Source organism: Anoplolepis gracilipes, chromosome 15 (genome assembly GCF_047496725.1).
Source record: "Anoplolepis gracilipes chromosome 15, ASM4749672v1, whole genome shotgun sequence".
NCBI lineage: Eukaryota > Metazoa > Arthropoda > Insecta > Hymenoptera > Formicidae > Anoplolepis > Anoplolepis gracilipes.
Window position 1 is genome coordinate 3,316,765 of NC_132984.1, and position 24,561 is coordinate 3,341,325.

General features: G+C 35.5%; 2 protein-coding genes across 4 annotated transcripts in view; one reads left to right on the forward strand and one right to left on the reverse strand.

The window, feature by feature from the left end:
- Positions 1-24,561, reverse strand: part of LOC140673699 (uncharacterized) — a 109,446-nt gene that overhangs the window by 3,978 nt on the left and 80,907 nt on the right. For all 3 annotated transcript variants that reach the window (XM_072906800.1, XM_072906799.1, XM_072906798.1), the window contains exon 4: positions 23,546-23,670. In XM_072906800.1, coding sequence (XP_072762901.1) covers positions 23,546-23,670 — 125 coding nt within the window. The remainder of the gene's footprint in view (positions 1-23,545; positions 23,671-24,561) is intronic.
- On the forward strand, positions 17,066-19,565 carry LOC140674046 (phospholipase A2-like). The gene is made up of 4 exons (XM_072907381.1): positions 17,066-17,628; positions 18,494-18,653; positions 18,732-18,875; positions 19,179-19,565. Exons 1-4 carry the CDS (start codon positions 17,475-17,477, stop codon positions 19,348-19,350), a joined length of 630 nt encoding a protein of 209 aa, XP_072763482.1. The 5' UTR covers positions 17,066-17,474; the 3' UTR covers positions 19,351-19,565.

The window sequence follows — 24,561 nt, forward strand, 5'->3', positions numbered from 1 at the left end:
GATCGTGACTGCCGATTACAGAGATAACTCTTTCTTTGGAGCGCTGCAACCGGATATCGCTCCGGTTCGATAAAGCTATAAAGATTTCATTCCGGTCGCCGTCGTCATGGGAATTTTCCACATTTGTCGAGAGAAACGACGTCGCTCATATTGCGAAGCGCTCGCGGTTTACGGAAGATACGGACGATCGAGTTATAATAAAAACGGGATTGGTAGACGCGGGAGACAGCTTATGAGGGGGAAGCAATTGTCCTTTCGATCTCCGCTTCTTGCCGCACAATGTTACCCTCATTGGATACTACTAGAATCCCTTCCTCTCGACAAAAGAATTGTTGTCGATGACAAAATAATAATCTCACGTCCGTGGACCTCGAAAAGCGCTTCACGGATTTTCGACTTCGATCGAAAAACTTTTATACAGTAAATGAGCAGCCTCATTAGCGAGTGATTTAAAATAATTTAGCGTGGCCTTTACAGAGATTATATAGATTTATTCTACCGTTACTATCGATAGTGTATCTTTTAATATTTTTTTCGAGATGTGAAAAACATATACTATAGAGGCTGCAAAGAGAGGCGAATTTAACGCAATGATGCAGGTTACATAAAAGGTTATAGCCGGAGCATACTAAAAGTGCCCCCGACGAGTTTTCAAATAACATTTAGCCTGTCATGTCTTCGCTGTAAAAAAAATTTCCTCAAAATTTCAGCTCCCTCTCTAACTCTATTATTTCTTGAGTTATCGAGAAAAACGTCATTTTCAGTTTTTATTTTTCTTTTCCATATCGATTTTTTTCTAAACATTTATCAACAAAAGACGCAAAAAAAATATTTTTTTATTAATCTCGAATAAAAGTTCGATTTTTAAAAAAAGAATGAAATTAAAAAATGGCTTTTTTAACATGTTTCTTTCGAGGTCCAATCACCAAACTTTTATAAAAAACACTCTTTTTATATGTCTCAATGCTCTTAAACTTTTTCCATTTTTTCGAGTTGGTGCAACATGATGGAAAAAATGGAAGATTATTGTTTGATAATAGGACGGAAAATTATTTATTTTCTTGTAATAATTATAGTAGTAATTATAATAATTGTAATAGTTATAATTACTGCAGGAGAGAATCTTTTTTTTGCAAAAACAATTTAACAGTTTATCTAAAAGTTGTATTTGTGAAAATTATTTTTGCATAAAAAATATTTCTATTTTGCGATGTAATTATAACTATCACAATAATTATTATTACTCTTATCATTACTATTATAATAATAGAGAAGAGATCACAAGAAAACTAAATAATTTTTCGTCCTATTATTAAAAAATAATAATAAAGAGAAATTTTTTTTTTTTATTATGTTACACCAACTCGAAAAAATTGAAAAAATTTGAGAGTATTGAGACATATAAAAAGAGTGTTTTATAAAAGTTTGGTGATTGAACCTCGAAAGAAACATGTTAAAAAAGCCATTTCTTAATTTCATTCTTTTTAAAAAAATTGAGTTTTTATTAATTCAAGATTAATGAAAAAATATTTTTTTTGTCTCTCGTTGATAAGTATTTAAAAAAAATTATTATGGGATCATCTTAAATATTTACAGAAAGGGAAAATAGTAACTAAAAATGACATTTTTCTCGATAATTGAGGAAATAATAAGGAGCTGAAATTTTGAGGAAAAATTTTTTTTTATAATAAAAAAATGACAGGCCAAGTATTATTTGAAAACTCGTTGGGGGCATTTTTTGTATGCTTATCCGGCTACAGCCTTTGTCTACAAATTTGATAAGAAGGATGCGTATGCATTACGTTACGTACGGCGTATTGTATGTACGCGATTGTTTTTGCGCGAATATAAAGGATTAATTTTGTTATAGCAGTCGCTAATTCCCGCGGTGTAGGCGCCCCCCTGGGTGTATGCTTCTGTACTCGAATAATATCAGACTACGCGAGCGAATACTACGTATATACACCAGCGGGTAACTTCCCAGTTTCTGTTCCTGTTTCCACGTTCGTCGACTAAATTGCAATTACTGTTAATTAATTGAGCAAAGGTTTGCATAGCTGTCGGCGGACAAAGCAAGGCGTGACTACACCAACGAAGAAATTCTAGACCACGTCGATTATAATCTCGCGAAACTGCATAAATAAAACAGAGATCCCTGATAATTCAGCAAAGAGAGAGAGAGAGAGAGAGAGAAATCGTTAAGTGTTATTGTGCGCATGTTACTTTAGAAAATTAAAGAGACGTAAATTAATTCGAATTCCAGTCTGCTCACTTTATATTATATTATTCCTTTAATTTATTTTCAGTAAAATTTTTGCTTTACACTTGCGTAATTGTCCCTATTTCAAATTTAGCTTTTTACATCAAAGTAAATATTAATATAAAAAAAATTCTTGAAAAATATATATACGTTGACATATCAATAGACTATATTCATTAGAATAGATTATAAAGAGAGAGGCCGCTAATATTTATTATGTATTATTATATAATTAACACAGATATGTCTCACATGTCTGTGTCTGAGAACTTGGTTTGTACCCTATCCAGGTCGAATGGTATTTCCTGGCGCGAGCCCTTTGCTGATTTGCGGGCGCTCGTCCCTGGTCGAGAAAGTCGGTTCATCAACAGTAATTACAATCTGCTCGTCAAACCGGGTCGAAAGTTATCGGGTCATTGCATTCTCTTTCATCTCCCGTCATCACCGCGCGTACCCCGTAAGGTAACGCACGTGTACCTTGTGCTCGGTCCCTTGAAAGTGCCTTAGATCAGAGTTGACAAACTTGATTCGTCTTATTGGCGCTCCTGGCTTTCACGTAGGGATCTGTGAGGGATAGTTCACCGTTCGCAGCACGCTCCAATGATCCTGGCTAATCAAACTACAACCAGGCTACGAGGCCGGACATTCCGCCGGAAGTGGCTGGGGATCTCCCGACTCGTTTCTTGCGGAAAGCCTGACGGATAGTGCTTCGAACGCGATGCATTCCAGAGATATTGGCAGCTGCTCGCGTTGTGCTTAAGGGGCATTTCACTATCATTACTTCGACATCAACCGTCGTCTTTTCATCAATACAGTTTTTCCTATACCGAAGGGTATATGTTCGCGTGGAAAAACGCTAGATTGAAAACGGTATTTTCAAAATAAAAAAAAAAAAAAGAAGAAAAAACAGAGCGATTCAATAATATTTGATTTGAAAGCAAGTTTTGTATCACTTCTTCTCTCTCGATAATCTGGATTAAAAACCGTTGAAACTTCCTGCGATATTCGATATCAATCGACATTATTAATAATTTCAACGCTGATAATAACGGCGAAAATCGCGATAACAACAGTAATAGCGGTAATAAAGATATAAAAATGCGCCGAACACTGTTCAAATAGATAAAAAAAAAAAATTTGCAAAAATTGACGCACGCGAGAGGCGCCGCCGTATTTCGTCGGTGCCGGGGCCGAGCACGTATATACATACATATATATATATATATGTGTACACGCGCGGCGGACACGCGTGCCGTCCGTACACGGCACGATGATATGTTGCCAGTGGGTCAAGTTATTTAATCCCGCCGGTATAAACCATAGCCGGCACGTCCGAAATTTATGCACCGGAGCCGCGCCAGAATGCACCACGCTGCGCGGACGGACCCGAAATATTCGCGCGCGTCCTCCCGGAAGACCGTTCCCCCCCTCCCTTCCTCGCCCTCGCCCCCCGCCCTCCGCCTCCTTGCCCGGTTACAGCAAACTCGTTACGTGGCAAGTCCGATAGCGAAGACAACGTGCGCGATTCCCTCCCCGACTAGGTCGCAATCCCCGCGATTTACGGAATTCGATATGTATTCCGATCGTACTTTTCCTCATTTTTCCTTTTTTTTTTTTTTTTTGACGGATGTCCAATAAATTTCTCCCCCACGCACTATACCGATTGTAACAGTTTGTATAAACAATTACAATCAGCAAGTTTTTCTTTTTTTTTTTTTTTTAGTATTTAATCCGTCCCGTTAGCCGTGATGGTAGGCTATTAATCATCATGTGGAAAGACCGAGTATCGTTTGTTTGCATATTAAACAGATTTTTGGCGAGTTAATAGAGTAACTTTATAAAATTCTATTATTAATTACAATTATATAATTTAATAAAGTATTATATTTGAGAAAGTGAGACTATTTTTAGGTTTCGATTAATTTCAAGTAAATTTTCTTTTAATTCAAAATATTTCAAGCTATAGAGGGTAAAATAAAGACTTGGAAGTTTTTTGCGGACATAATTTGTGAACCTGTATTTTGCACATATTCCTTCCCCTTTGGAAATTTTCTTTCTTATTATTTTCACATCTTTGTACTCGCTTATTATGCTCTACTTTATGTTTGTTTAATTATTCTCCCTTCTCTCTTTATCTTCTCTCGTTTACATTTTACCTCCGTCTATCTTTGAAACGCGCGATGAATTAATTAAAATCGCATCTGACAGAATTTCTCAATGAAAAGCCGCGGCGAGGGGCGTTGCGCGATCCGGAATTAATTAAAAAAAAAAAAAAAAAAAAATAGGAGATAGGAACAACAATAGCGGCTTGTCAGCTCGCGCGTTCATTCGTTTGCATGTTAGTACATTCCTCGTTCCTTAATCCGCGCATGCTCTAAATCCAGGAACGTGCATTCCTACGAAATACAGGGATCGCTTGTCATCGCTGTCGTGGGAATTAGATCGGTCATTCGATATCGCAGATGGTATTCTCGAAATTCGAACGTCCTGTATTAATATTAAATTCCGTCGGACTCTTATAGCGGACGATAGCCGCGTGAATTACACGCGCGATGACTTTTGATTCGCTTCGCAAAATTTTCTACCGCCATTCGATCAAGCTACTTATTTCTTTTTTTCAACTTTGCTCCTTTACAATTTTTTTTTTCATTTTTCCTTATTTTGCTTTTCGAAATCCAATAATCTTTCTCTTGGTTGCTCGTAACCTAAATCCTCACATATTATTCTTTTAACAGATTTCTCACGTATGAAACTATATATATATATATATATATATATATATATATATATATATATATATATTCTTTTATATTTATATATGCTTTATATTATATTATATATATTAAGTCATACCTTTAACAAATCTTCCTTAATGAATTCCTGCTTAAGTTTCATACGTGAGAAATATATATATATATATATATATATATATATATATATCTACATATATAGGTATATAATATATACGAGAGAAATAAAGTGGTATTTTTAATAAACGTGTTGTTTGTGATATTTCACGTTATTAAAAAAAACCGCCTCTAGCTCGGAACGAGATAAAATGTTAATATAAAACTTTCCGCCTCTATTTTGTAAATATATTTTGCTGATTAATGATCCTCGGATATTCCAGGAATTCGCGACACATTCGATGTATCGAAATATCGCATGATGCATCGATCGAGGTCGTATTACGGCGATTAAATCTAACGCGATATCCAATCGCGTATTGCTTTTGACATTGTCGGAAAACGATTAATTTTATAATTCTACGCTGAATAAAATTTGCTGAGGGATGAGGGAAAGGGGGAACATAACACACACACACACGGAGGGAGGAGGTTGAGGTTTGTGCTTTGTCCGTAAATAAAAGCGTATTAGCGAACCGTAGCCTCATAATTCATAAAAATGATTAATGTCACGGTGAGAGATGCTCGCGAAATATGCGAAATAATGCGCGAAAATAATGTCGTTCCCCTCGTGTTTACGGGGAATTTTCATAACGCCGCGTGTATCGACGTTATCGCGCATATCTTTCCCGAATACGATGCGTTATTAATGCCCGGTATTAAAAGTGGAATACACATACCCGTGCATAATACCGCGTGCATAGAATTTAATTTAACGTCTGATTAAGAATGTCCTTCTCGTTCCTTCCTTTTTTTTGTGTTAAATCTAACAATGTAGAAATTTAACAATTTACTATTATTGATCGAATTAGTCCACTGTGCCGAAAAAACAGACTGTATTATCGCGTACAACGGCAAAATAATCCAATTATAAATGTCCAGGCGAAACTTGTAACGTCAAAATTCAATTATCGTTGTGACATAAAAAGCCGAACTGAATTTGACGTACAAAAAATTTTGCAGTAATTTTCAAAAAATTAATATTCCATATTTTATTCGTTCCAAGTACTCGCCGCGTGTTCAGGCCGAATTATTCCGATCCCGAAACAGTTGATATCGACACAACAATCGTATTGAAAGTGTCGACAGAGGGTGACTCGCAATCAGCGCGGCGCTGAATTATTCAAGGAACGTTAAACGAGCGACAGGCACGCAAATAAGTTCGCGTGTTACGTCGTATGATTCGTATCCGATCGCTTAGCCCAACCAGACGCATCGATATGTTGCATCCGGTTGTGATCGACTATCGGATCATCGTACAAATCTACCCGTCGATACTCTGATTCTATCTCGCTATAAGTAATTCGCGCGGGAGCTCTAAATAAATTGGGATACACCGGAGGATCGCGATGCATCATATCCCGGTATCAAATTCTTTTTTTTTTCCCCCTCTCGATATACGCGATCGCGTGTCAAACGGCCGCAAAAGTCAATCGCGCGCGAGTTTTTTTCTTTTCAGTTTTATCTTTCAAACAACGAAGTTGCTGAAAACGATTAAAAATTTTCATACAAACGCGACTTGGAGAAAAATTTATTGTGTATGAAGTATTACACAAATGAAATTCATTTTTTCCATTTTAAAGATTTATAGTAAAAAAAAAAGTGAAAGATCAAATTTATTGAAATAAATTATTTGAGTTTCCTTTTTTAATTTCAAAATTAAAATGCACTTAAGAGAGAAAAATTAGAATATCAAAATTCTTTTTATTAAAAAAATTGATAATTTTTTGGACGCGTTTTAAAATTATAATTGAAATAAAATAAAATAATATTTTTAGATACTTAACGTCCAAATACTTGAAAAAATGTCAAGTATATATAAGAATAATGTCAAAATCCTTGAAACATTTTAGAAAAATTTAAAAACTTTTTTAAAGAATTTTTAATTATAGCAGCTTTGAAATATTGGGCACGATTTTTTGCGTAATTTCATTTGTGAACAAGAATATTTTTCGAATGAAAAAAAAAAAAAAAAAAATTCACAAGAAGCCCTTCCTCGGAGACACCACGCTGGATCCGGCTTTCTCGATGCTCCTCCGAAAAGTCCGGGATTCATGTTGGTCGCTTTTCTTGCGGGTCGAGTGGCGTAACGTCGAGAGCACGTACTAAGAAGTACATCCCCCGTGATAATAACGACGTCGTTAGGCGACTCGGGTCCCTCATCTTACAATGACCCGTGGAGAATGCAAAACAGAGTCGCGATATATGTGGTCCTTTAGAATCTGCGAATCTCCGCAGAAGGTGTCTCCGAATTTTAAAGAAAAGACTAGAGTCAAGAATTGTCACTCTCTCTCTCCCTCTCTCTCTCTTGACGAGATCATTCACTTCCACAAGGACGATTTACGCGACGATTATCAAAAGCGAATCGCATAATCTTTCCTGTGAGTCGTCGCATCTGTCATAATGCCATCTGTAATAGCTTGCGCACAATTTACCAGAGAGAGAACCGCACGGAACAGGCGACGCGAGAAACCAAACAATCGATTCACCCGGTAGCGTCTTAGAGCAGCTGATGTGGGGCATATTTGTGTTCGCTCGAGCGTGAGCGAGCATTGTTGCACGTTGAACGCAATAACAAGCTGCATTAGAGTATCTCCCCGTATCGTCCTCCTTCCATCTCCAAAGAGCGTACGATAATGTCTTCTGTATATAATACATCTCCCCGTCTTCTATACACAGCCAGATATTATTACACTGCATCTTTTATCTTTTGACTTTTTTCTGAACATTATTTAATTTTGTATATTTTTATTACATAACTATTTGCGACGCGCAAAAATTTATATAGTAAATTTGATACACGATGACTTGCGACACTCTACTTCTTCAAGGATCGAGACATTCCTTCGCTTTCAAGAATAAAGAAAATAGCCGACATTCATATTTTTGGAATATTTTACAAAAAACCTAGAAAATGCACGCATATATTTTTTATTTCTTTTTTCCGGAACATTCAAGAATAAAATAATATTAAAGACTAAAATAATTGAAAAGTCGAATATATATTTAAAAAAATGTTTTCAAAAATAAAGTAGTCAGTATATTCATATTTTCGAGTATTTTTTATTTTCATGTATCTTTTATCTTTTGATTTTTTTTCTGAATATTATTTAATTTTGTATCTTTTTATCACATAATTATCTGCGACGCGCAAAAAATTATGTAGTAAATTTGATACACACGATAACTTGCGACAATCTACTTTTTCAAGGATCGAGACGTTCCTTCGTTTTCAAGAATAAAGAAAATAGCCGACATTCATATTTTTGGAATATTTTACAAAAAACCTAGAAATATAAAAAATATATTTTTTTTTTCTTTTTACGAAATATTCAAGAATAAAATAATTGAAATAATATCAAAGAATAAAATGATTGAAAAGTCGAATCTATATTTAAAAAGAAGAGTTATCAAAAATAAAGCAGTCAGTATATTCATATTTTCGAGAGTAAATGAACCAGATCAAAGAACTCGAAGGTTGCGAACGATCTGGGTTATCCCGCATGCATGAAGGTGCAATTTTGAGCTGTATACTGGTAATTAGGCAACCGCAATTAATCACACGCGCATCAAATATTTGCGCGAACGCGGATAGAGGAGGGGGGGGGGGGAGAGGGGGGAGAAAACGCGCTTTATATACAAACGTACTGTAATTTATCATGTTCCGCTCTCATGCTGGATTACGTCGTTGGTTTAAGAAACTTTTTCTACGTAGTGAAAAACATCGTGAAAACACGAAAACATTACGGCAGAGAAAATCTTTGAACGAACCTGTATATTATTACATTGCACGAATTGAGTGACATGCCATTGATAATTAATCATAATATGTATTATATCTAATTAATCATAATGTGTGTTATTATTAAATGTATTATTTTATTAAACTTTGGTACATTTGAACTATAGATCAATCATCAAGTAAAATTTCTGATTAAACGCATTAAAATTAATTAATTAATTAATTTGCACAATAATATGCAGGTACGTTTGAAGATTTTCCCTGAAATATGACAGGACGTTCTTGCATTGTTCTCACTCTCGTTGAAAAAGTTTGTTAAATTGGGAATGCAATCCCGTATGATAATAATATAAATTCACTGTATCACTTATCAAATTGCGTTAAACCGAGCTCGTGAAATTTATTAGCGGAACGCAATAAATATTATTGCAATAAGGAAACGCGTGCGTATATCGTTGTTTAAAGCGTCCTTCTGATAATTGCGGTTTACGATATGTTTCACGATGTTATCCGCGACTCTCATCGTGTATTCTCATCAATTAAACACACACACACACACACGTGCGATTCCCAATTCCCTCCGAAAAGGCCGCGGGCGATCGGTGTAAGTACATTGGCGCGCACCCCGTTCGCGTCTCATTAATTTGTCCCCCCCCCCTGCATCTCATTTACACCTCCCGTCGCGTTTCCTTTTCGCGTACATTCTCATTAAATCATGATGATGTAATAATTTTGGATCAAAGCCGCGGATTCGTGATTTGCGCGCTTTTTATACGTAAAAGATTGATTCTTTTGCAAGCTACTCGAAAGAATTGAATCGCGTCCTTTCAACAAATAGAAAATATCCCAAGACGAAATCCCAAGTAGAAAATTTGTCGAGATAATTTGAATGTTTATTTAAATGGAGAATTTTTTGCGCGGAAAATTTTATGCAAACATACAGAATATTAATTTGAATCATTTTTATCTTTAACAAAAGATTATTTGTAGCTTTAAAATACTTTTCGCGGCGAAGTGTTAAAATTTATTCGGGATATTTAAAATTTTTCACTCCTACTTTATAGAAAGGAAAAAGTCGCAGGATAAAATTATAATCTAATTTTTCATTTAAACGAAGCAATCATATTTTTTTCTCATAACCGTAATTAAAATTTGTAAAGTTTTTAATAATAAAGCAGATACTAATTAAATAATATGATTGCGATGATAATATTTAATCTTTATTCAGGTAAAGCAATCCCTTGGAGCGTTTCATCGAGGTATCATATTTTGTTTCGTCGCGGCTGCGAGAAGTTACGTTATTATTGAGGCAAATAGAAAGCGGCCATGTCTCACACCGCGCGAGGCCCTTAATTTAATTATGGTCATTACCAGGCAGAGCGGCCAACTTCGCGCGAGTTATTATAAGCTTACAACTTGCATTGTAAATTATTAACGTCCCTCCGGGCGTAACTGGATCGCCAATACGGTGGGTTAAAATAATTCGGCGCTTGATAACGGCGGTCGCATTCCTTGAATAGAGCCGCCTCTCTATTAAAGAAGCGCGAAGGCGAGGGAGGCGAGGGCGGGTGCAATTTGAATAAGTTCGAAAAGGACGCAGTTTGCCTGCGGGTTTGTGCGAAGAGAGGGAAGGGTGGCAGCTGGGTTTATTCAAATTGAACGCGACAGAGGCAAAATGTCTGACGTGCCCGCGAGTTGTCAACTTTCCATTTTAAGTTCGCTGACGTATTGAGTCGAAGTTTGCAACCGCGTAGTACTTCCGAAACTAGTCCACCATCCCCGGGAGAGAAAGAGAGAGAGAGATGGGGGAGACCGATCCGTTCCGACAGGTAAAATATTGTTCCGTTATTCTGTGCCGCATTGATTCTAGATATTGCAGTGGGTTGTGTGCCCCCGCGGACACGACTGGAAAATATAAATAACAGTGACGGAAGTGCACAGAGATCAGTGAATAACGGGGAAATATTATTAATGGCCAACTATCTCTATCCTTTTTTTCCGCGAATTTTATTTTTAAATTAATCGGATCGATAAATATCTAAATTCAGATTTCCAGAGATAAATTTTTTTAAATGAGCATACCGGAATTGAAGACACTATACATTAATATTATGTATTCGTATAAAAAAAAGAGAGAGAGAGAGAGAGAGAGAGGGAGAGAGAAATTTAATTTTATTGTCAGTAATATTCAGTAAAATGTAGGTATTTTAATTCTCATATTTAATTTAATTGAACAAATTCTCGTATTTAATTTAATTAGAAAAAAATTTTTAATAAATCTTAAGAAGAAGTTTCGATTAGCGACAAACTTTTTTTCTTGCAATAAAAATATTACGTTGAATTATTGTTAAGGAAATATTATTCGTTAAAAAATTTTATTTTCATGTTAAATTATGAAATAGTTTCCAATGCGATGAGACACCATGTGTATAATTAATAACATATATTTTTTATTGAGAAACAGTTTAAAGATAAAATCGTTAATTACCCCGATAATTTGAATTTTTAATCTCGAATTTCTCGTGTCTTCATGTCTGAAAGATTGCGGGCTTTTCCACGACACAACAACGCAGTCGGGAAATTTAGTCACGCGGCCGACAATTTTCCCTCGCGGCCTTTATAATAAAGCTTAATCTCCGTTCTACGTTTTAATGAACGCGCCGCCTCAAAGCGTTTATGAGATATATGGCAGATTTTTTTTTTAATCTGTTTGTGCGCGCTGTGGTGCATGCGGTGTCGCGATTTCTGCCGAGAGAGAGAGAGAGAGAAGTGCGGATTAACATTTATTAAAAACATAGATGATGCACATTAACGGAGCTTGGAGAACATTTTGCAATCCTCTTCGCACATTTAACCGCGCTAAGCTAAGAGAGGATGCGGAATAAAAGAAATTTTATTATTATCTTCCGCTAAAAGCTTCCGCAACTTTTTACAGTATACTATTGTTTTATCCTTTTTTTTTTTCAAAAAAACTTTTTAAATATTTTTCGATGCGCTCTTAAAGAAATGTCTTTGATTCAAAATAGAATTTGCGAACGCGACATTGACGACCAGAATTATTATTATATTGTTATTATCGAACACACGAGGATTTCTACAAAGACTTTTAAAGGAGTCACGTGTTGCCATCTGTTTTCGAGTGCCACTTACCAAGTTTTACTTGCAAATCGTGACATGGAATAACAATAATCGCGAAGTAATCCAAGAGAAGCGACTTGCCGGAGACAAGTCAGTGATATAGTTGAGGCTGTTTGTACAAAACTACACAGTCAGTGATATTCCATAATTTTCCACGCACATTTTAATTCTAAGAGTAAAGATAAATTGTAATTAAAATATGGGGGCATTTTCCTTAATTATGCCTTTTTCATTATATGCTACTTTTTTAATGTTCAGATATTAAAAGATATTAAAAGATCTTTTTTAATTCAGATATTAAAAGATATCTAATGTATTAATTATTAAAATGCGATGTACTTTCAGGGTGAAAAAAATTAATTTTTCAAGAATCTTTAATAGATAGATACTGGTTTATAAGTTTGTATTAATACCTCCCGACACGCGATCTCACGACTTTCTATTCGAAATAAAAGCGGTGAATCAATCTGGCTAAAGCTACGGAATTTCCGAGGAAATTCCGTGTCGGAATTTCGGGAATCGACGCGAATAGTAAGCCTTCGAAAATCCGGCTGAGGTCGACCAAGGTCCGGCACAATATAAATCAGAGTCCGACGAAGAGAGCGCGTGTCTCACGGCTGAATATCTCCCTCTTCTCGGGTCTTCCATCGGTATCTTTCGCGTCGATCTCTCTTTCTTCCGCCTCTCCTGGTACGTAATTACGGGCCTTAAGGGTGCAGAACTTACGAGCTCTTTTACCGTCGTGGCTGCCGATCTCGCCGTCCAACAAAAAGAGCATGCGCAATAAAAAAGAAACGTTTAAACGGGTCGGGAAAGCTTCCCGCTGCTTAAAGCGGGATTCTCTCGCAGATGGTTGCCCGTAAAAGCACACTGGCCGAGAAGGGTGGCGCGAACGATGAAAGGGTTTATCACTTTCCAAAGGTCCAGTCGCGAGAAGGGAGGGACAAGATGAAGATTCATATAGAGAGAGTTTCTCTCAATTTGAAATATTTTGTATGCAAATTACGCATCGAAAAATGTAATATTAATTTGTCTACAATTTTCTCTGTAATAAATGCGAAATTCTTTAGAAAGAAAAAAATACTCCTTTAAGAGAATTAGAGAGAGAGAGAGAGAGAGAGAGAGAGAGAGAGAGAGAGAGAGAGAGAGAGAGAGCTGCAATTATTTTATATATAAAAGCAAGATACACAGAAAGGCCTGTGTTATTTTTTTTTTTTTTTTTATTTCTCAATCTCCTTTATTTTTACACTTAATCTTTTCGTATACTTTTATTTTCCGTATTCGCGACGACTTTTCTGAAATTTAGGACGTTTCAATTCGCAGTCGAAATCATTTTTCCAGCAGTCGCGAACAACTCGCGAAGTTATTCCGCAACGTTCGCGCAACGTTTCCGTTTTCGAGGAACGGTGAGCAAAACAGGACGAGAATAATCGTCCTTGCGTTCGTAACACACGCAGGGGAAAAGGGGCGGGGGGAGGGGGGGAGGGGGGTAAGGAAAGATGCGGCGGCTTCTCACCCTCAGCTCGAAACAATCGCAACTATGCCCCAACAATTTATAATTCCGCCTTGCCAGTCTCCTCCACCCCGTTCCCTCTCGGTGAGGGATTGCTCCTGCCCCCTCCGCCCTTCCCCTCTCTTTCCCACCCTCCCTCCTTCTTCCGCGCCGTGCACAGTTAAATGTTATTACTTCAGTCGTTGCAGATAATTTTCCTCGTTTGTTCGCCGGAGCGGATTCAGCTTCGCTTTGCTAGGCCCGACTTCACCGGGAGGCGAAGCCGTCAATTTGAATTCGCGCGAAAGCTATGATGCCATTGGTAGAAATAACGCCGACTTTACACCAAGTCGGCAAAGCGAGTCGGGTAGTTAATTATTTCCTTACTTTCATCGGCGCAAAATAATGGAGAGGAAAGCGAGCAATTTTTTTACCCTTCACGTTTTACTGCATGAAATAATATACTACATACCACGTTAATTGCATATATATATATATATATATATATATATATCTCGATTATTCTCTGTAAAATTCGAACTTATTACGGTCCATCCGGCTTTGGGAATAATACATTTTTGTCCTCGTTCGACGGTAATGTTCGAAAAGAAATCTAAAATATTTTATGGTTATAGGGAAGGTATATATATATATATATATATATATATATATATATATATATATACAGAAAATATATATTTTAATATATTCACATATTAATTGGCCTTTTTTAAATACATCTGGGTTCAATATAATGCAAAATTAAATTTACGTTCGATATAATAAAACTTTCGGTTGAGAGAAACCGGACACAGTGGTACGTTTTCCAGTAACCGGGGTGAGGAGAGAGAGAGAAAGAGAAAAGAAAGAGAGGATTGGTGGTTCTCCACTTTTTAGTCGCCGACATTTTTGTTCCCTTCTCCCTCATTCCCATCGGGCGTGGTTGCGTACATCAGTGACTGCTGGCCTTGCACCAGCGCTCTTTTCTCCGGGGTAAGCACTCCCGGTAATGCGCTTCTTGGTGCATTAACCTGGACCAGGGAGCACGCATATACATGTATGTACGTCAAACCTTTTGTATCCCTCCTTCTCTCCCTTGTCCTTTCCGATGCACAAACGCGAGCGCCGGGTTTAATGCAAACTACCTTCCGGGGAGAAGAAATGAGCTTGCTTTCTCTTCCCTTGACTATATCTTCCGCAATCTCCTTCACAATCGTTAATTGTTCTCTATGCACTATGACTTTTTCGCCACCGGTTTGTATTACAATCATCTGAATTGGCGACGCAAATTTTTTCCATTCATTTGATTCCTTTGAAAACAAAGCATCACGTGTCTCTCTTACATGTTTGCCGATATATGTACTTGCAATATATCTGAATTCTTTTATCATCCCAAGTAATCTCATTAATAATAATAATAAATATAAAATCTAAATTATGCGCATTATACAAGAAAAAAAAAATCTGTCACAAAAAGTAAGAAAAATTTAAAATTATATAAATCGACAAAAAGCTAAGAGAATGAAACGCAGGAATTAATAAATTGTTTGCCAATTAAAACATTGCCAGGATTATGATCATAATTGTATTTTTATATCACGTGAAAAATAAGTTAAATATATCAATAATTTAAATTTTTATGGAAATTAAGTTTACATTAAAATTTACAGTCTGTAAGTCACAACTATCTGGGGAGAATTTAATTAACTAATTTTTTTCATATTTTTATTCCACCCTCATATCCTTTCGAACTTTGACGTTTGCGATTCCGATAGATGATAGATTCTCGAAAGTGAACGAGAAGCGTCGGAGTAAATGCAAGGCAGGCGGCAGATGGAAACCTTGAAGAACGAGAGAAGAACGTGAAATGAAAGCGGATGTCGCGGTCGAGGGGGACGAAATCGTTAAAAGGAATGCGCAGTCGAGCGAAAGGGGCCTCGGGAGAGATTGGCAGTGGGGGATGGTCGGCCAGTTGAAATAATGTAGAGAAAGCTCTAAAAAGCTTTGCCAGAAATCCAGAAAGACACCTCGGCCACCCTATTCCATTTCAGTCCTCTTGGTTTTCTTTCGACCGAGGGAAGAAAGATTTCCTCTTTGACCTCGGTTTCAACTTTACATTAATAATATTAATTTTACAAATGCTTTGTTAATCGTTTCTTCAAACGAATTCAGATGGAATTCATTGTTCAATGAAAATTTGACGATACGTTATTATAAGTAAATTTTTTTTATATATTAAATATGTCGAATATTTTATATACTTGATATTTTACTTTTATCGCAATAAAATTTACTCGAAATTATCGAGATTGACAGATTTTTAAATAATAAATTAAAAAGTAATTAGAAAGTATTATTGTAATATATGGAAAAAATTAGATTTGAAGTAAATTGATTGGAAAGCAATTAAAACAAAGATTTCTGAACATTTTGTAATTATATAAGAAGAGTTGATTGTTAACATTCAGAAATAACTATATCATTCTGATCGATTCTGATCTAATTTGACATGTATACTTTGAATTTTCTTATCGCAAATGTTTGCGATGCTCTGTGTGTTTTAAAAGATTAAGTCACTTAAATTTGTAGACTGATACCAAGCGATATCACTAGCGGCAGCTTTAACTCCGACCTTGGATTTATGTTTTAAGATAATTACTCTTTTCTCTTCCGCTTTTGGAAATGTTTTGTAAAATTAATCTTTCCCTTTGATTAACATTTTTTTTTTAGTTTAGAAAAATATTAATATGTGAATTTATTAACAGTCTTGTTGAGATTTTATCACAAAACCAATTTGCTAATTGGATTGATCTTTCTCGCTTTATTATCGATAGTAAAATTGTTAGTCAAAGTAATAAAATAATGTGAAAAAAACATATTTTCTCATTTTTAATCTGATGTAGTTATACGATGCATATATAAACATTTTCTTTTTTTGCTAAACCATGAATAATTATAAGTTCAATGTATTATGTGTGTGTATGAATTGAAGGTTGAAAAATTATAATAATATCTTACCTCTACTTTAAACGATTTTGAATTTACGGTAAAATTCGAGAGAGAATTCTATTTACAATTTCACATATCGTGTAATACAGAAAGCATTCGAACAAATACGTATATATATAAATAAAATGATAGGTCTTAAAGAGCAATTAATAGACATCTATAATCTATAAATAATCTATGTAAAGTCAAACTTGAAAACAACAAAATGAACGTGAAAAATTTAATTTTCATTGTTTTTTAAACTCAATTAAGTATATTTTGTTTATTATTAGTGGAGCCTTCTGTCATATTTGCATACATATAGGATATATAATATATCAGGACACATGTGACACATAAAATTATAAATAGAAATAAATCAAACATTAAGTGCTGTAGAGAGCAAGGTCGAAAAACATAATAAAAATTGTTTATTGAATTATATTAATTTAATATTATTTTATTTGTTTTATTATGTCTTTCGACCTTGCTTTCTACAGCATTTAATGTTTGATTTATTATTATTTACACGAGAGCTATTCTTAACGGTTATTATAAATAGAATTCTATCTTGAATTTTATCGTGAATTGTGGATTATAATTTTAAAACGAGCTTTATCCATGTTGAAAATTCAGTGTACTTAGAGTTTGACTAATTTTTGATAATTTTTTATCAGTTTTTTTTATATCATACAGGAAGTTGGTGGTCAGGAAAATATGTGCTCAGTAAAACATATGTGTACACGTCAAAGCACACATAAAGTTATATTTTGATAGATATAATTCTTTTTTTCGACGAGTTCTCACAGTTGTCTTCTATATCGTGCCATATTAACACGCATTTCGACGTGAATCGACTTCATAACGCATTCAAAAATTTACGTTTTTGCAAATGTTTTTTTGGGTATCGAACTGTAATTTCTTCTCACGTCATTGTTGATACACTTTATGATATTAAAAAAAATGAGACAAATTCGTACGATTAATTTGATTGCATTTTGCGCACTCGTGTTATTTATTGATAATATCTGTCAAACGGAAAGTCACAGTGTGAAAGATTACTTGAAGCAATTCAAGAACCTTCGACATGGAATTCTGCCAGGTACCTAAATTTCCTTATTTTGTTCTTGTAGAGAATAAACAATTTCAATTACTACACATACACAGTTAGATTTTGATCTTGGCTTTTATTTAAATAATTTTTATTTTTCTACACCCAGCAAATAAAATGTCAATCAGCAACATAATAATTTGTTTAAAATTAAAAAAAGGCTCGGACTAATACAAATATATAAGCAAACAAAATGTAAGTTTATGATAAAACGGGCTAATATAAATCAGACGAAAAACACGTAATAAAATTAGATAAAAAATTTATAGATGACCACACAAATGAAATACAGCTATAAATTTATTATTTGCAAAATCTCAGTCGTTTCGAACTCAAAATTATTTTTTTATCATAAGTAATTCGACGTGTGTATCGTTCTCGACATTTCTCTCTCTCTCTCTTTCTCTCTCTGCGACCTTGCGTTGATTTAAAAATCGCGTGCAATATAGTTTATTGCATATTCTCTTTTCTTCTAACGACAAACTGGCGGGAGGTTTATATAGATAAACATTCACGCAAGGTCGTTTCGGGGTGATATATCGTCGAGCAGTACAAGATCAAATTTACCATTAATTCTAATAAGTTACTGAAAATGACCCAAAGTTGAAAGTATATTTTATTTGTATTGTCATCTATAAATTTTTTAATCTAATTTCCTAATGAATTTACGTCTGGCTCGTATTAGCCCGTTTTACAATAAACTTATATTTATAATAATTTGTATATACATATTATGTTGATTTACATATTTCATTTTATTAAAAAAAAAATATATATATATATACGTGTAACGTCTAAATTTATTATTTAACGCCACAAAACCTGGGTGTTTAGTATTTATTGCATACGTTTATAGGTACGCTTTGGTGCGGCCGGGGAAATATTGCTAACAATGATTCCGAATTGGGTTTGCACAGCGAGCTGGATGCGTGCTGCAGAACGCACGATCGTTGCAAGGATTACATAAATCCTAAAACTACAAAATACCAACTGTACAACAAACACATTTGCAGAAGGTACTCAGATATAAATACAGTTTATACGTCACGTTACGATATAGCTAAGCGCGCGAATTCACTTGTAACTTTCCGCAGCTCATTATGCGAGTGCGATTTGCAATTTTACAATTGTTTGACGGAAGTGCAGGGCCTATATGCGTCTACTGTGGGAAGGATATACTTCAGAAAGTGCAAGCAGTGCTTCCGTACCTACTACGATCCTCAGGAATGCATAAAAGAGTAAGCGCAGTGACATATATAATAAATGCTCTTTCGAAAGAACGCGGTCTTGCAATGAAATTTAAAGGAGAATAATAAAGTAATGGAAGGTTTTCCGATCAATTAGTCAGTTCAACATGAGACGATAATGACTTTGCGCGTACCGTTATATTCGCGCTCTATTAACAAGAGGTATCACGTTCTCGTTTAATTGTTATCCATCAATTAACTCGCGAGTGAAAAGTGAGCTGACGTCGAAATTGTTTGTTATTTCGACGTCGATTGATTCCCTATCAAACATTAATTAATTACGTCGTTCATTAGGGGCCTCAATATAATCGAAGATACGGATCGTGAGGGCTATAGCGTGTTCTGCGCAAAGTATGACCGAAATCCAAAATGGAGGCACCGACACAAGATCTCGCCGAAATCGATCTACGCCGACGAGGAATTTTTAACCTGGCCTGATGATGGAGCCGAACAGCTCGTTTCCTAATCCTATTTCGCGAACGATAGAAAATGTCCCGTCGATGAAAACGAACTGTGAAAGCTGTCGAAGATAATTATTAATGCATTTTGATGCCGTGCTTCACGCTCGCATGCTTTGCTCGAATAATCGAGAACGGATAATAAGGTGTGATCTTTTTCGCAGGATTATTTGAAAATTCAATCTAGAGTATTAAAATATCAAAATAAATAATATGACATATACACACTTTTAATGCGTACTTTTATTGTTTAATTTTTATATTTTTATCTACAATTTACGTTTGAAAAGAATTTCCATATATTTACGAAAAACTCTCTAGTCAATGGTTTTGAAATATTTAACGCTTCCTTTTCCTGGTATTTTGTAATAAAATTTTCCCATCCTTTTGCAAATTTTTCACTTGTAAAAGCGATCAGGATCACGAGCTGCCGCCTAAATTGCACATACCTAAATGGCACTGACACCAGAGAGAATCGTGCTCCCCCTGAGTACGATTCCGAAGTCCGCTCTAAAATTGCTTCGTCCTCGATACGACGGCCGTTCGCGTGGGGTTGCGAGGGGGAGGAGGCGGAGCAGGGGGTTACTTGAAAATCCGTCGAGAATTTTATCGCGAGGCTGTAGACACGGGCGGTCGAATGAGCGAAGCTATCTCCATTTCGCGATTTTTTTCTCTTTTTACTATACCCTTTTGCAGCTTGGGAATTGTGCTACGGCCGCGTCTCCCCCTCCTTCTCTCTCTCTCTCTCTCACCCGGAAAGAATGTTCAATTATGCAAAAGTGCGCGCGCGAAAGTTTCGCCGCGGGAGCGCTTGTTTCAACGAAGGGTGTTTCTGAATTAATATTGACGAGGAGGGCGAGGGAAGTGGGGGGGGGGGGAGGAGGAGGGAAAGGGAAAGAGTGGCTAATGCAAATCAACAGTCGGCGCGTTGTTAAAAATTGTCTCTTGCATACACTTTATTGCTGTTTGCACATCTGTTTTGCATGTTTTTCACCCAACGTCGCCAATTTGATAATCTCTCAATTCAAACAACATGTCAGGAACAGATACATCTACCTTATACGCTGTGTGGGTGCAATTTACAATGGTAAGAATTATAGTTGACATGTATACGTGCGTTAGTTTCTAAATCCACCGCGCGTTTTCTCTTGGGTTACTTAGGCGAATAAAATATTACGATGAATTTTATATATTCTGATAAAAATAGTCAACAATATATATATATATATATATATATATATATATATATATATGTGTATAAGCCAAGTTATACGCGCGGATGGAATCAAGTAAAGTTTCAGGATGATTTCTCACGTATGTGAAAAATGTTCCACTTGTGTCAAATCAAGCGGAAAGCTAAGTTTTTCGAAGCTCAATTTCCAATTTCGTTTGTAACAATATTACTTATATACGATATTGTCGCGCGAGTGAGCTTCTTTCATTAAAAGACAGGCTTTTTATATTTCTCGACGCTTTATTAAAAAGCCTTTAGGAATATTGCTGCGAGACTTGAACCTCGCTCGTTTGAAATCTCCCTTAAGTGCCTTGTATTATAGAGTCCTCTTGAGGAAAATGGCGATTGCTAATAAAAAATGTACGAGGAATTTTCTGCCATTCGTCACGAGCGAAGCGGAAAGCATGAAACGTCCTAATATTTTTGCACGATTTTCACTGTAGTTTACACAGGATTTCTAATTGAAGTTTCATTAACTTGAATTGAAATGGATGACGCTAACGGAATTTTAATTGGAGTCTTTTGATGGATTTTTTTCCCAGTCCCTTAAATTTCTATCGACAGGAAGCATAATCTTGAAGTAATGTTACATCATAGTACCTTTTATACAGGACGTCCAATAAATTGTCGCTGTGAATAATTTTCCGTAAAAAAATAAGTAAAAAATATGGAATAAATTTCATTAACCGCGTTGTTTTCGAGAAAAACTACATATCTCTCTCTCTCTCTCTCTCTCTCTCTCTCTCTCTCTGCCTTTTTCTCCTTCTCTTCGTATAAATATATATATGTGTATGTGTGAATAAAAAAAATATGTAATAAATTTTATCAGATTAAAATATTATATAATATAATATGCATAATTAAATTATGATAAGTAAAAAATATGGAATACATCTCTCTCTCTCTTTCTCTTCGTATAAATATATATATGTGTAAACAAAAAAAATATATAAAATATTATGTCACAAGAAATATTAAATAATATATATACACATAATTAATAATATATATTTGATGCCTTAGAAAAGAAATAATATAAGGAAATATTTGCTACATCTTGAAAAGGTGTTTTCTACTCGGTTTACCCGGAAGAAAAGCTCCGTCCACATGACGCCGCTATTTTCTCATATATGCGACGCTACCCTTTATCCATGTCGGCGACAAAACCGCGGGTGGTTTTTATTAAAATGTTGAACCCTCTTCCGTTTCTCCCTCAGCACCTACCAAAGAAATCAATTCGATTCTAAGGCGATATTACCGGCCTTTTCTCATCCCTTTCAATTTCTACGCCTCTCTTACCCGAATTTCGATTTCGTTTGAATCATGCGCGCATATCGACTTACCTGCCTTGCCAGATTATCCGCGAGAAAAAGGCAAAAAGATTGGAGGGAAGGGAGTATGAGGGAATCGAAGTTCTGGAGAGGGTTGAAAATGGAAAGGCGTCGCGTTTTCGTCATCGACACATCGTTTAGATCGCTGCCTCCCGATTTCGTAATCCGAGGAATTTTGCGAAAGGACACATGGATCATTTTCATCCTTTTGCAACGTGCAAAACTTGCAGATACTTATTTATGTATAATAACTCGATCATACAATCTCTTTTAAATCGATTATTTTATTATTATTAAATTATTTAATATCGTTGAACATAAATTGACGAGCATAATGCGTGAAAACAGATTGCACTGAAGAGGGTGCGAAATGTAACTGAGATTCTAATTTAATTCACTAGAGCTTTACGTTGCCAAACACAATTAACGTCTGTTTGAGTAACATTCTTCGAATTTTCGCATGTTTTTTTCGCTTTTTAAATCATTACTTTCTGACCGGTCGATTGTCTGCTCGATGCGAACGGAAAAGAATTAAAAGTAACAAGAACAAAGAGAAAGTGGTGGTAAAGGATTGTTTTCCTTTGGCGCGTTTGTTCGTCGAAGATAGGTGGGTAGGTCTCACCGATCACGTTGGGCTGATTGATCCTCAGCTGTGTATCGAGTACACTTTTACCACAGTGAGAAGCCAACAATGCGATCCTCTCGATCTTCTCGGGAATCGTGTGATATAAATGGTATGTTCGTCTAACAGATCACACGAGCTTTCTTGTCACACGGACAGTGCACACCCGAATCAAAAGTTCACTCATTTTTATACTTGACCGTTTATACGACGCGACATAGCGCGAAGAATCGCGAAGAAAGAGGAGCTTTCTTTTAAGCTTGTGTGCAACGAAGGTGAGCTTTAAGATGTTTGATCCAAAAATTGTTTGTCACAGAACGGAATTTCCATCGTACAAATTGATATTCGCTTGTTATTTTATTTTATTTGAATTCCTTTTTTTAATATTTCTCTCAATGAGAAAATATTTATAGTTGCAAAAAAATATGCAAGATGTCTCTTCAATATTTTCAATCGGAACAAAAAATAGCGATACGTTAAAAAGTTTATGTGTAAAACGGGTTTTAAAATTATTTTCATAATTATAATATTTTAATTAATTTTAAACCAGTTTTCAAGGGGTTTCATAAAAAAATATCGTCGTTACTTTTCGCGTCAAAAGAGTTAATTTTAGAGGAGTTGCGCTCCATCTGCTCTTTAACATCGGTAACTTTGATCGTTCTATATATATATATTTATTTATTTATTTTAAATTATTTTATTTTATTTAAATATTTTTTAAATTTTTCTGTCAATTTAAAAATATTTATAGTTACAAAATAGTGTACAGAGTGTCTCTCCAATATTTTCAATCAGAACAAAAAATAGCGATACGTTAAAAAATGTATGTATAACGGATTTTAAAATTATTTTCATAATTATATAATATTTTAATTAATTTATAGTTTACATATATATATGTACCTCGATTTAAAAATTTTATTAAAATAACATAAGATGCTGGAATGTTCGACTATACAAAATTAGAAATTGATAAAAAAATTTAAACAGCTGAGAAAACTTCATAATTTATTTACCGCTTAGAAGAAAGAGTCCGCAGGCTACGAGAGTCCTGTGATCGGAATAACAATGGCCGATCAGAGCTGACACTGTTGCAGCGAGGATCAAGATCGCGGCGGCGACTTGAAACGGCGCAGAGATCCTGGAACAATAAACGAAAGTTTTCTTTAGATATCGTTAAAGGAGAGATGATAGAGCGCCGTCTTTCTCGGTGAAATATTACATACTTCAAACGCGTACGCTATTTTTAAATATTCTTCTACGGAAAAAAGTAATATAACGAGCCTCTCTCCACATCTTTCGTTATTGCAACCCCGCTTCTGGAATCGATGGCAATTTATAGCAGCCTTATTAGGGTGCTGAAGTGTGACTTTACGTCTTGCTCTTCTCGCGCGCATTAAGCGACGAATAAAGATCGCAATCTCGGGAAGAACCGATCGAAGAAAATCCCTGTCGAGAAAAAATATTATGATTTATCTATGCCATTCAATGAGATTATATACTTTGATTTTTCGCGAGTGTGATCTTCACTATTATATCGGATTAAATATATTTATTTTATACATTTTTTTTATAATGACTATATAATCGAGACCCGGTGAAATCAGACTAATATGTTAATATATTAATTATCCTAACTCCATTAGCGTTTCGAAATCTGCGTCAGATTCTTGAAGAGTTAAGAAAGAGTGGCTCAGATTACAATTTAAACGAGAGATCCAACAAATTTGTTGTTTGAAATATGAAAGGATATCAAATATGAAGTGTGTATATTTTTCATACTCGGCAAAGATAGCTTTTATAACGCGTCGTGAAATTCTCGTCACCCTCGGCTCTTAACCCCCTCCCGTCTAACCTCTCGCAACCCTCAACCAGCCTGCGCCCTCTCAGTAGAACGCGAATCGTTAACATCGCGGATTGTCGTTCGCAGGCGGAGGGTGGCTACCCGCGACGTGGCGGCTCTCGAGAGTTTCGAAGCTGCGCTATAATACACGTATTCGCAGCTATCGGGGTAAATGGGGCATGTACCGGG